This window comes from Durio zibethinus, chromosome 24 (assembly GCF_047325235.1).
Source record: "Durio zibethinus cultivar Kanyao isolate XHJ-2024 chromosome 24, ASM4732523v1, whole genome shotgun sequence".
NCBI lineage: Eukaryota > Viridiplantae > Streptophyta > Magnoliopsida > Malvales > Malvaceae > Durio > Durio zibethinus.
This window is the reverse complement of record NC_143185.1, coordinates 19,998,646-20,012,062: the sequence shown is the minus strand read 5'-3', so window position 1 is coordinate 20,012,062 and position 13,417 is coordinate 19,998,646. Positions and strand designations below refer to the sequence as shown.

The 13,417-nt window shown below is 34.5% G+C and overlaps 2 protein-coding genes across 2 annotated transcripts; one reads left to right on the top strand and one right to left on the bottom strand.

Moving 5' to 3' along the window:
- The first annotated feature begins 8,471 nt into the window (after positions 1-8,471).
- Positions 8,472-10,035, top strand: LOC111316217 (uncharacterized). The gene is made up of 2 exons (XM_022918230.2): positions 8,472-8,638; positions 8,795-10,035. Exon 2 carries the CDS (start codon positions 8,821-8,823, stop codon positions 9,781-9,783), a length of 963 nt encoding a protein of 320 aa, XP_022773965.2. The 5' UTR covers positions 8,472-8,638; positions 8,795-8,820; the 3' UTR covers positions 9,784-10,035.
- Positions 10,036-10,771: 736 nt separating this feature from the next.
- Positions 10,772-13,417, bottom strand: LOC111316216 (protein SKU5 SIMILAR 14-like). Its single transcript, XM_022918229.2, has 8 exons — positions 13,274-13,417; positions 13,057-13,166; positions 12,642-12,912; positions 12,451-12,550; positions 11,994-12,339; positions 11,523-11,888; positions 11,344-11,422; positions 10,772-11,219 (listed from the first exon to the last, which is right to left on the bottom strand). Exons 1-8 carry the CDS (start codon positions 13,415-13,417, stop codon positions 11,022-11,024), a joined length of 1,614 nt encoding a protein of 537 aa, XP_022773964.1. The 3' UTR covers positions 10,772-11,021.

Below are 13,417 nucleotides of genomic sequence, written 5' to 3'. Positions count from 1 at the left end.
ATGTTACTTTTTTTTTCTTAATTTATTCAATTTTAAAAATAGTAGTTCTTTTGGAAGAATTGCTAAAGATTTTGATTCCTTTAATCAAAATATTCTTATAATTTTTTTAAAAAATAGTATTTTTTTTGTTCTTAATCTAAGATGCAGATGTATAATTTTTTCATTCGGTTTTGCCCAAAAGCTTAAATAGTGATTGGTTTTAAAAAATAGAGACATTTTATTTTATTTTTTTGAAAAATGAAAAACAAGAATGAACTATTTGGTAATGAAAAATAAAAATAAGTTTTTTAAAAACAAAAATAAAAATAGATTCAAATTTGAAAATAAAAAAATGTTTTTAATTATGAAAATAAGAAATTCTTATTACTTTTTTTCTTATGTTTTACAAGTTAAGAAGTTGATCCATATTTAAATATTTTTGGAAATTATTAATTAATAAATATATATTACATATTTAAAATTAGATGTCATTAATAATAATTATTTCCGTAATTACTTAATTTTTCTTATTTTGTATTTTTTAAAAAATAAATTTTGTTTTCATTCATCAAATACATTTTTTAAGAAAAAGAAAAGAAAAGAAAAACTATTTTCTAAAAAATAAAAATAAAAATAAAAACAAAAACCATTCTCTCAGGAGAAATTTTTTCATCAATATGAATTCAAAACCTTTTATTATGGAGATAAATGAACTAATCAATTGAACCAAAGGAGAAAAGTTGAAGCCATGAAAGATACATATACAATTAATACAACCCAAGATTCCATTGTCCATACCATAGTCTTCCAAGCAAAAGGAAAAAAAATTTTGACAAATGCTCATTTGAAAACCACAGCCATGATCTTGATTCTACTCGTGTGGGGCTGCAGTTGTAACCTTAAGCCTTTAACAAATACTCTCTGAGTTCCTACAAATTTCATCTTGAGTTACAATTATAATAATAAAAGAAAAGCATCATCTCTAAATTTTTTATCAAAAAGTCCTTGCTTGATTATTATGATTTTTGATTTGATATGGCTACTTGTGCTGTTTGTTTCTGCTTTATTTGTTTTCATATTTATATCTTAGTTTTGGTTATTATTACAAATTCTATCTTCCTGTTTTGATTTGGATAATAAGATATCATTCATATGATGTAAGATATATCAAACAATGACAATGATATAGACTCCCTGAAAGTAGGTACAATTGCAATTTTACCATAATTTAACCGAATTAATTTAAAAATAAGCTTGATGTAACAATGATTACTTATTATTTAAACATGGATCAAACTCATCTTTTGCCTATTTCCTATGATTAATATCAACGGTGCAAATTGAGGATTTCCAAATGTGTTTATGCCCTTATGATTTCCTTAATTGTTGAAATTGTGGTTTGTATGTATGTAATCAGGAACAGAGAGCTTGAGTAAGAAACTTGATCACGCTATCAAGCATAACAATTTTGTTTTCATTTGGATGAAAACATCAACCTCTAGCAGGCTTTTTTCATATCCCATCAAATGGGCTCCATTCACCCCTCTCTTCTTTTCCAGTTGTTGTTGTCCTTATCAATTCTTTTTTTTTCTTTGAAATTTGGCAATGATCAGTACCTTAGCTTACCGGCACATTTGAACCATTCCATGTCAAAATATGGCAATTCTGGCCCTTTGAATGGGATAAGTCTTGCCATGCTGTCCCATGATCCTTTGGTGTCCCATGCCATGGACATGGCTTTGGTGTCCCATGAGCTATATCTACCACTATTCTATCTTAATCACCTCACCTCAATGTCTGATGAAATGCTATGAAACTGACTTTTAACACAAAATATAGGTTGAAAACAACAACAAGTGGAAGACTTTGTGGGAGCTTTTAATTATTAACTTGTATGTGCTTGATATGTAAGACCATTTGGATACATGATGAGAGGATTATATCGTGTCGAAAGTCTTTTTTCGTTTATCATCTAAATGGGACTTTAATTATATTTAAATGTAGAATATTTCAAATATATATGTCATTATTTTTTGCATTATGAGAATCTAAAATGTTCATCCTTATCCATATTTAAAACCTTGCTCAAATTCGTATACTATTAGTCATTAGATCTAAGCATTTTCATGTCATTTTCTAGATGAATTTAATTAAAAACGTGTTGTCCGGACTATATATTTCCATTTAGTCTTTTACTAATTAATTCCAGGTCTACTGGAATCTTTCATAAGCTGATGCTACTACAAGTCTGGTGTGGAAAATCAATTACATGCAAAAAAACAGCTGAGGGCTTACAGAAACAAGCAGATTCGTTGAATTGCTTAGCCATGAACAGCATGGGAAGATAAAATTGAACACTCAATGAAACATTATTTCTTCTGGTAGCCTTGGGAATTGGAACCGTGGATCTCAATTTTCAATGACAAATTAGAAGGCTACACTTCAAGGCTTCCTATGTTTGAACTAATTCAATTTTGAAGTGACAATGCAACAGTTAAAGCAGACCCTTTATCCTTTCCAAACTGATATGGTTTTCCAAAGCAATCTTTTATCAGATTAAACAATCACTGGACCCATAAGATGACTGTAGCATCCATTTTCTAAGTTGCAAAAGTCATTGCATTCTTCTTGAAACTACTATATGATAAATCAAACATTCCGCCTTGGTTTTTCCAATATTATTCGGGATCTTCAATGAAATCACTGGAAGATTGGTATAATCACACATGACTGAGCGTCAATGTAATTAAAAATGTAAACAAAGAATATTCTATTGTTCAAAGCCTGAATTCCAAAATTCAAAACCCAAGTTTCTGTATGGAAACCAAATCTAGTCTTGGTAACTGAAATTTGAATGAACAGACATTGGTCCAGACAGCAGGTAGGGGGTCCTCACTACTCCACATGTCAGTGAGTAATTCTCTCTGCCAATAAATTCATCATGCTCAACCTTTTTTAAGTTCCGGAGCTCCAATAAGAATCGATCCACATGCCAGATTTGTCCGGAGAGACATGATCTATAGTTCTGGAGGAGGGATCTTGTTCCTCTTAGCTTTTGGCAGGTTGAACCCTCCATTGGAGTTCTCATTGTGGATAACATGTTTGATAGACTGTTGTCAGAGGGTGGGTCCCAAGTGGAATGTAGGTTTAAGGTCCATCTATCTTTCTCCTTTCAAGAAATTCCACTTTTTTTTTTTTTTTTCACTCTCACCTCTTTGAATGAATAAAAACTAAAAAGGGTTGCATTATAGAAGTTGTCCTATGGCACCAGCACCAACAGCTTGAAAAAAAGAGATCAGCCGAGGATCTTTACGAAATATATTTGACGATTTGTATATTTATGCACAAAAATTAAATAATTGGTAAAAGACTGTCAAAGGCTTCTATAGCTATGCAACTACTGACAATTCCCTGGTTCAGTTGAATATATGCTGCTAGAGATAAAGAAGTAAGATAGATATTCTACAGTATGTATCGGAAATTGGCAATGAAATTAGCATTTTTCTTATGCTTAATACCAGCTGTTAGGGAGTTTTCCAGCCAGGTGGATCGTCAAATTGGCTCAGAGAGTAAGTCGATGTGAGTCTTCGCCAGATTTGAAAGAAAATGTTGTTCCATTAGTTTGAATTGACCGTCGTTGTTAAATTTTCCCCCCAGGTGGGTCATCCAATTTGCTTGAAATTACAACAATCATGGTGAATATGTGCCAATGAAAGAGCTGTTCTTTCAGATTGAAAATTTTGGGCCACATGCTGACAATCTTTTGTCGCCAGAATTGAAAATTTTGATGTGCTCCGAAACAAGGAGCAAGAAAATGAATGGGAAAGCGTACAACATCCTGTTCTCTACAGCTAATCGAGTTAACACATAATATCATGATCATCTTCTCAGTTAGAAGCAGAGAAACATGACACATCCAAACAACAAAGAAAAACTAACAAAAGAAGCAGAAACACTTAGGGCCGGGATTCCTTTTTGTCATATTGTTTTGTCAATAATTCCATTATTATCAACCATTTAAATAAGTAATCTGTCCGAAAATCTCAGTCCCAGATTCCCTTATTTGGTTCTGTAAGTGTTACCTGTAAAATACGTTTTTGTTGACTCATCACAATCATTGCAGGCTAACAGGGAAATCTTTCTCTTTGGTTTTAAATACTAGATTGAGCAATCACACCACTCTCATCGATGCAGAATTTTTTTGAAGTATAGTACATTTCATGGTAGGCCCAGCTTTCCATTGTTTTCTATATCTATACCAGGGGGCCATTCATTGAATTTAATTATTAATTTTGGATAGTGATCAGCTGCATTTTAAATTTAAAGTTTTAAACGTTATTTTTTTTTAATTTTTAATCTACCCTCAAATCTTCAACTTCTATCTAGTTAATTTTCTTGATGAGAGCATTATCATTAAATCTTATCAAATCTACAACTTTAAATAAGTGCATAATATCGAGACAATGCTTCTGTGACAAAGGAATGAGCGGATGATATAAATCGAGATATAATGCATGACAGAGATGAGAGAGAGAGAGGAAGAGGGGGGAATTATTGACATTATTCAAGTAGGAAATTGAACCTATTCAATTACCATTATTAATATTAAACAATCCAAGCAAACAAGCAAGAAGGTCCATAGCTATCCCACCTGGAAAAAAAAAAACAAAGAAAAAAAAAAAGGAAGGTGAGGAACCCTAGAAAAGCTGCAATGCCGCATAAGGGGAGACATGGAGCAAGGTCCATTATCACATCTCATGCAGCAATGGGTGCATGTCATGTCATTATCATGCCATGTCCATGACACATATGACCCTTGCACACACTCTCTCTCTCTTGTTTACATACCCCTAGCCTGGTTTCTTCCTTAACAGATACTTGTCCCTTTGAGAACATGTCTATAAATACAATCACAAATTAAATTTATTAAAGTTTTTCATTGTAGGTTAGATTTATAAATATATCTTTGCATATGATTTTATGTACTGAAATATCACCTTATCTTTTTGTCTCTGAGAAAATTAATGATAAGTTAATTGCTGATCATATAAATTTGCCCTTGAAGTTGCTACATTTTCTCGAAACCACATCAAACTGTCATTTTCTAATAAGAAAACAACATACAAACTCTTCGAAGTTCTTGTTATTGATGCTCAACTTGGTGTAGTACTATAATAATTGACAAAATTTTTAATATGGCAACTGCTTACTTGCTTTTGTGATAACAAAAACAGTAGGCTTTGATAGATATGAACATTATGGGCGGGGGGGGAACCAATTAATAATACAAAGCAAAAATGCAGCTGATAGTGATGGAGCAAACACGAAAACAAAAAGTAGGGTTTTCTTTTTTTCTTTTTTATTGTTGAGGTTTAAGAGAGAGAGAAGGGAAAGAAAGCCCGTGGATCGAGGGAAGGCTGCCCCCACAGAACATTGACGGCGACCAAATGCTGTCGTTTTCCGCTGCCCGTCCACTCTCCATCAGATAAAGTCAGGGGGTAACGGGCAGCACCTTTCGCTTTCGGTCTTTGGAACCCAAAAGTCTCGCGCACCGGACGGCACGCGCGGTCAGATACCTCATCTGTTGTACTTGGAACGGCAACAACAATAACTTTCTCAAAACAAGAAATGGAGAAACGTAATTTTGTTTTCTTCCATGTGTTTTTTATGACAAAACAAAACTTGGGTCTTCTTTTTCTTACATGTGCTTATGTTCGGGTAGTTTTCTTTATCTTTGCCATTTGCATTCATATTTCCTTTTCTTCATTTTTTGGGTATTGAAGGTTTAACTTTAGCATGTGTTAGGGTTTAAAGGGTTCTTCCTGAACTGTACAAAAAGACATTATAGGGAACTGGTTTCATTTTCATACTTTGGTCTTCTTCATGTAAGATTGATGACAAGATTTCAGTCCCACTACAGGGACATCTCCAAATTCCCACCTTAAAAGCAGATATATATTAACAGTAAGTATCAAAGGAAAACCAATGCTCTTTTTGGACCAAAGTGGTGGGATTCATTTATAGTATAGACATAGTTTTTCTTAATTTGGCATAAATGTCCCTTCCATGCAACTTGTTTGATATTCATATACTTAATTATTTGGTTAAGATTAATGATGGAGTCGAAATGTTAGGTTAACTAACATAATGTTGGAATGTCGGTGAAAGCAAATTCCCTTACTCAACTTTGATTTGATTTTGTATTTGGTATAATTAATTGTAACTATGTTAGGCTTAGGCTAGACATCCAGCTCTACTTGAAACTCATGAAAGTTAATATTATTAGCTTATATTTTTAGAATTTAAATCTTGATAGTTTTAATATAAAAAAATATATCTTTTATCAATTAAATTCGACTTATGTGAATTTTGATTTTTCTCATCCAATTCCTTCAATTACAATGATAAACGAATTTGATAAAGTTTTTTAATTAAATGCATGCACAGAAATGAATAACTTAAATATATATGAAAAATCACTTTTAATCATATAATTAAATTGGATTAAGTTGCTAGAAGAAATAGTAGAGAATATTGTTTTATCCTTTCTCTTGTTAAGAGCCAAAATTTAAAGCCTTTTGTAATATGAACACAAGAATTGATCTACACAAGCCTTTCTCTTATTAAACAAGAATCTTCTCTCTAAAGCCTTTCCTACACGACTTGATGTTTAAGACACAACTTGTTCACACACAATCGTTTTTATAGGGACGACCGTTGGTCAATTCATATATGTTTTACAACAGTAGTTTTGACAATTAGCAGCAAACAGATAAAGGGTTTGTATCACGTTTGATTTGTAAATATTTTGTCGTTCATTAACATTAGGTAGAACAGTGTCTAATTTAAGGACCTTCCAGTCTCATGTTCATGACCAGAGGGTCTCCTTTTAACATTTTTTTTTTTTTTTGAGAAATTTCATCATGAACTTCCTCCTTCAAGCAGTCAAATCAATGCCTGTCTCTCACAATTCCCCGAAAATGTTGCTTTCTTGATCATTTTTGTTCTGTGAAAGCCAACAAAAATAAGAAGTGTTAATCATGTTGAAGTCCTAGTAAGGTGATTTTGTGTTAGGAACAAAGGAGTAGAAACAGAATAATGAATTTCACCAGCACAACTACCTACTTCATGAGTCAAGGGTTGTGGCTTGTAACACGAATCTTATTATTTTGTCATTTATCATCAAACTTTATAGCATCTTTTCCAAAAGGAAAAAGATCAGATTATTCTTGGGGTGGGGGGGTTACATTTCTTGCCAATATAGAACCATCATTGGACTCTATTCTAAACGTTCAAAATTTTTTTTTACCCTTTATAAATATTCTTTGAGATTCTATTTGATTGGTACTTTTACAATTTTGAAGGCAAAAAAGTAAAACTTCGAAACTTTAGTTTTATCATAATTTTTACTTATATGTGAAGGAAGAATCAAAATGACATATCCTGTCAATCCAATTGTTGTGACCAAATAAACATATTGCTGTTAAATTGTCTTTTATAGCTCTAAATTATTAGTATGAATTTCAAAATGGATTTAACCCTTGTGAATGCGATGTAAATCTTGTCATTCATGTCCACACGAGTGAATAATTACCCTTTTTAACACTACAAAATGAAGCAATGTGTAGCACACGATCGATGGCGACGCAATCATCGTGTTTCACTCTTGCACTTGGCCATTGGTAGCTAACCATCTATGGTGGAACTTGGGATGCGATGCAAAATTCAAGCCATAAGTCTCGGTCAGTGGCTTTATAGCTGGGGGTGGGGACATCGACTTTACAAATGCTTCCATTTGATTAGCCCTTCCTTGAATTAGTAATGATGGATTTTGAACACCATCTTCAGGAATGAAACACAGAACCCCAACCAAAGATTATTCTTTTAGGAAAATTGTTTACTGTTGGTTCCTCATTATCAATTCTGTACTCCCACACAGTCTATTCTCCACTTTTAACATTTAAAATGCTTGAAAATTGGTGTAATTGAATTTAAATTTTTTTAATTAATTCATACAATTATTTTTAAAAAATAATATTCAATATATCTGAATTCAATTCTCAAATTGTGATCTATTTTATAAAAAAATGATATAATTATTTAATTAACTACAGTGCAGCACTGCATATATACTAGAAGAGCCCATCTCTAACTATTAAGAGAAATTAATTTCCAAAAACACTCATAGGATTAATTGGTTCATAAAAAGGGATTCAATTTTGAGTGTGGTTAACTAATTAAAGTTAGTGGGGGCAGTGGCCTATATAACTTGGAGAATGACTTTTTTTTTTTCCTTGAATCCATTATATGTTTAACTATTTGAATTTCATACATTTTTGTTAATTGAAAATTTGGAAATTTAAAATAAATTATATGACAAATACTATGACTCATAAATTTGACAAATCCGAAGATAATGTGGTGGAAGAATGTGCATCAAAAACTTAATTCAAGATGGAAACAGTTATATATATTTTTTTATAAGTGAAGAATAGCATGATAATCAAAAGGGTAGACTAGGAAATGGAGAAAAAAACTTCTTTCTCAATGACTGTATAGGTCGTTATATTAAAGCATCCCCAACCTATATCCTCTATTCTTTTGCACCCACAAAAGAAAACCCAAAGCCAACCCAAGCCATTCAACTGAACTTACATAGGCAAGTTCATGTTTCCCACCTCCATTCATTCTATCTCTGTCACACACATGGTCATGGATTATATATAAGTTAATACACAACAAAGCTTACTTTAGCTTTTCATCCACTAAAAAATAATCAGCTTCTTTGCTTTTCTTGTTTTTTGGATTGTTGTAGATCTACAAAGAGAAGAAATTTAAAAGATGATTCAAGAACTCCTGGGAGGTACTGCAGGCTTAAATATTGGAGGGGAGATGAAAATCTCCATCAGTGGAAGCATTTTGGAAGGAACCCCTACTTCTTCTCCATCACCATCTCCTTCTTCTTCAACAACTACAACTACTAATTCTGCAGCTTCAGGAAATTCGGAGAACCGGAATTTGAGGTGCCCCAGGTGTGATTCCTCGAACACAAAGTTCTGCTACTACAACAACTACAATCTAACTCAGCCTCGTCACTTTTGCAAGACTTGCCGTCGCTATTGGACAAAAGGAGGTGCTCTTAGGAATGTTCCTATTGGAGGTGGATGCAGGAAAAGCAAAAACACTACTGTTTCAACATATGTGGGAAAATCAAGTGCTGTTAAGATGAAAACAGTAGTATCTGAAATTGGAAGATCTGGCCTCGGAAATGGGTTTGATCATGAGCTTCAATCTAGTCCAATTCTTTGGGCTTCACCTCAGAGTTCTAATCTTCTAGCCTTATTGAGAAATACCCAAAACCCTAACCCTAACACTTTGTCTAATCCGGTTAATATTAAGGCAGAGGTGAGCCTGGTTGGATCACACGTGATGAATGAGCCAGCAGTTGCAACTGGTGCACTAAATGCTGGAACCCTAGGCTTGGATCCTCTTAGCCAGTTTCCTTCTCTTGGAATTTGGAGCCCTTTCTGGAAAAACAATCAACACCAAGAACAACAGCAACAACAGAATAATGGGTTCCTACTAGGTGAAGTTCAAAACACAGGAATTCAAGAACTGTATCAAAGGCTCAAATCATCATCAAGTTATTACTCTGATAGCTCAGCAGTAGTTCTAGGCAATATGGCTTCTTCTTCATCTTCATCTTCATCCATTTTGGAGTCAGCTCCGGTGGTAGGAGGAGAATTGGGTTACTGGAATCCGGCCTTTTCATCATCATGGTCTAGTAATGGTGCATATCCTTAAAGAACCCTTTTTTTACCTTCCCTTTCATCTTATCCCACCTTTTTACATGCTAATGTTGTCGCTTCTTCTGTTGGCTGTCTGCCTTCTGGTTTATGAATATGGCTGTAGGTGTAGGGGTAGCATCAGGTTGTTTCTCTTTTTTCTTTTTTTTTCCTCTTTTAAGTGTGCTTTAAGGTGTGTTTAATTACCTTATGAGAGTGTACCAAGGATGAGAAGAAGTAAAAAGATGGAAAATGTTAGAAGTTTTTTGTTTCAATGCTCCATGTTGAAAAATGTGACCTTTGACATAGAATACCATCGTTAATTTGTCCCCTGAGTCCTACAAATAGGCTAAAAAGAACAAAATCACACCATACAAATCAGAAAAGAATAAGCAGACACATGGGTTTCATTTTCTGATTTTGATAAACTATAGGAGAGTGTTAGTGGTGTGTCATGAACTGGTGGGCTGCACATGAAATTGAAGATTCTCTATATTGTTTTGTTATGAGAAAGTTATGAAATAGTTTTAAAGAAGCCTTTGGGAAGAGTTTCCGTAAACAGCAATTTGATTCTTGCAGTGGAAAGGAGGATTCCACGGGCAGCCTTATGTTAAAGAGTTGGTGTCCGCCCCTTGCCTGCTTCTCTGGAGATTGGCTTCAGTTTTATTCCGTCTTCACTTTTTCTTTTTTTTTCTTTTTAAATAATTTCAAACCCTTACTTTTTCACTTTCGCATGCAAGGGGACTTGGCTTGAGTTTACTTCATTGCTTTTGCCTCTAAAATTTTACTTCTAACCTTTATGTGTCATGACCCTTCAAATTAAAGTTTGTGATCTAATCTCTCTAGCGAGGGTACGCCACAATCTGATGATGGTTGTTGGTCATTTTCATCGTCATTCCAACCACACTTCTTTTAATAGTGCTCTCTCTAGATTTGTTAATCACGGATGGAACACTCTATATATGCGCACTAAATTAGCGGCAGAATCAATTGAAAATTAAGTACTTTTCAAACTTGGGTGCATGTTCATGCATATTATTATATTATATCAGTTGAATGAGGTGGTTATTGACTGAATGAAACTTGTTTTTCAAGAACCAAATGGGCAAGGAAACATTAAATATCAATGGCATGCAGTACATTTTGAAGCCTAACTCCCCCGTATTTCTTCCTACAGTCACACCCTCGTAACTGAAACTGAAGGGGGAAAATCAGAAAATGCAGAAAATAATAAAATTACATCAATGCGACAAAGTTCTATAAGTTAGTGGCCTTGCCACAAAGTAGTGCATTCGGAGGAATGTCAGCCTCAGTAAACAGGCTCTTTTCGTTGTCCCAAACTTTGAGATACAATTGCTTGCCTAGGTACCGATCTGGCCATAATTGTGATCTCAAGTTCCACATACCTTTGTTGTCGAATGAAACCATAATTGCTGTCCATGATGTTGGATATACCTGCCAAGAATTTTCTAATTAAGTTAATATGTTCAATTTTTGAAGCACCGAAAAAAAAAAATGAATTCAAGATGAAAGACTCCCCAATGCAAAATGACTATTTGTGTAAATTGCTCTGGATTACCTGGACAGTGTGTCTAGATATTGCATCGGCCAGATTGTAGCTTTTCCTTGAGTCAATTGTCCACTCACCAGAACCATATCTAAAATTTCAAAGAACATGTTAAATGATACAAATTCAGGATGTTTAAAAGTTGGGAGAGCAAATCGACTAATAAAAATTCAGGATGTCTAAAAGCATACCCGACAACATAGAAGCTAGATCCATCAAGATGCCAAGACTGGATAGTTTTTTCCGAGTTCTGGAATACAATCTCAACAAAGTCATGAAGGTTGATTCCGAAGACACAGGCACCCAAGACTGCAGGCCCTGAAGTGGGAAAATCCTTGGTTGAGTTTAATGTGAAGACACCAGGGATGTTAAACCAGTCTGCAAGCTTCAATGGGGTAGTTGGATCCACATAGGATATCCCATTAACGGCATATCGCAACTTGCCATTTATGTTGACTTTTTCATTGGCCAAAACAAGCGTCCTCACAACGTTTATTGATCCATAGTGGAATGACCCTTGAGGATTAGGCCTAGCTGCATTTGCTGTTAAGTTCAATCTGAACCACAAAAATGAGAAAAATGTTAGGATTACATGATACATGATCAGCAATTATTTGTATATGTAAAGAGCAAACAGATGTTCCTGGAACATGTTCGACTACCTGATGGTCCTGGCTTGTTTCATGGACCAGTGAACCTGATAAGTTGGGCCTATAGGCAATGGCAAAGAGGCTGGAGTGTTGGAACCCTCATAGCGAAGAATGCCAGTAGTGGTGAGAATAGGCTTTGTGAAACGGGTAGAAGCCACAATGTAGTAGTCTTTAATTGACGCAAGTAAGGTAACCAAGACGGCTACAGATTGACCTGCATGAATATCAATGGACTCGTACACCTCCTGCAGACAATGGCTTCCTTCAACTTCAATAAGAGTCATTGGATGACCCTGGATCCTGAAGTTAATTGATGTTGAAATACCCACATTTGTAATCCTAAACTTGTATGTTTTCCCTGTAATTAAGTAGGAATCCAAGCAAGATTTAGCATACAAGTTCTATACAGAATTCTCTGTTTAGCCTCAGAAAGCGAAACGCTTTATAAGGAGTAGATTAGGATGATTACCTTTCTGACCAGTGAAAGTATAAGATTGATGGACACCATTAATAAGAAGGCCATCTGGTAGAGGAAGACCCAAGCCTGAATCCAGCGTTTTCTGTAAGGCCTGTGAAAATTTGTCTGGTTAGAACATCTTCTCATTTATCTAACAATTGGATTGGATCCATGGCAGATCATATAATTGAAAATTTGTATACCTTATCGCCAGCCTTGTACCAATCGCCAACAAGCACAGTGAATTCTCCATAAGGTGCAGGGTATGGGATTGATATCACAGACCTTTGTTGAATGTTGATAGCCCCAAAACCACCAGCGGCCCTGTGCATTAAAGTTGAAGGATAGTACATGTAGGTTCCAATTTGATCCTTCATCTGGAATTTGTATGTCCAGTTTGAGTGGGGAGGGATTGGACAATTGGTACCAAGCACACCATCTTGCCATGATGTCCTCCTTTGTTTAATTCCATGCCTAATTTTCTTAAAAAATCCAGATTATTAAACTTGATCATGAATATGAATTAAAGCAAATGCATACGTGCATGCACAGATAAAAAATTAGAAAATCAATAAATTATGAAGCTTATCATGGTAAAAAGGAAGGCAAGCAACTAACCATGTAATGAGGAAGGGTTCATCTAATTGATTGATGACATTTATAACCATGTTGTCATTAGTCACAGCTTCAATTGGAGGTCCAGGAAATTGATTATTAATAAGAATGACCTGCAAATTGTAAAGGAAAAAAAAATCTGGTTAGAATTCCTGTAACAACAAACATGTATCTGAATTGTTCTTAAAAAAGAAATCGGTGCTTGGAGATAGAAACAAACCCGTTGGTAAACACCAAGAGGAGCTTGTATTCCTTCTGTGACTACCCAAGTATAGTATCTATATGCATCTTCTGCATTGGCGCAGAAGACGCTAAAGCAAGCCAATATTCCAAGTAAAAATTGCAGGAAAATGGCCCGTCTCAT

Coding starts and splice junctions, on each gene's coding strand:
- LOC111316217 (XM_022918230.2), top strand. CDS start 8,821: ATGATTCAAGAACTCCTGGGAGGTACTGCAGGCTTAAATATTGGAGGG.
- LOC111316216 (XM_022918229.2), bottom strand. CDS start 13,417: ATGAGACGGGCCATTTTCCTGCAATTTTTACTTGGAATATTGGCTTGC. Junction 11,889..11,993: donor AAACAAGCCAGGACCATCAG/GTAGTCGAACAT, acceptor TTTGTGGTTCAG/ATTGAACTTAACAGCAAATG. Junction 11,423..11,522: donor TCTAGCTTCTATGTTGTCGG/GTATGCTTTTAG, acceptor TTGAAATTTTAG/ATATGGTTCTGGTGAGTGGA.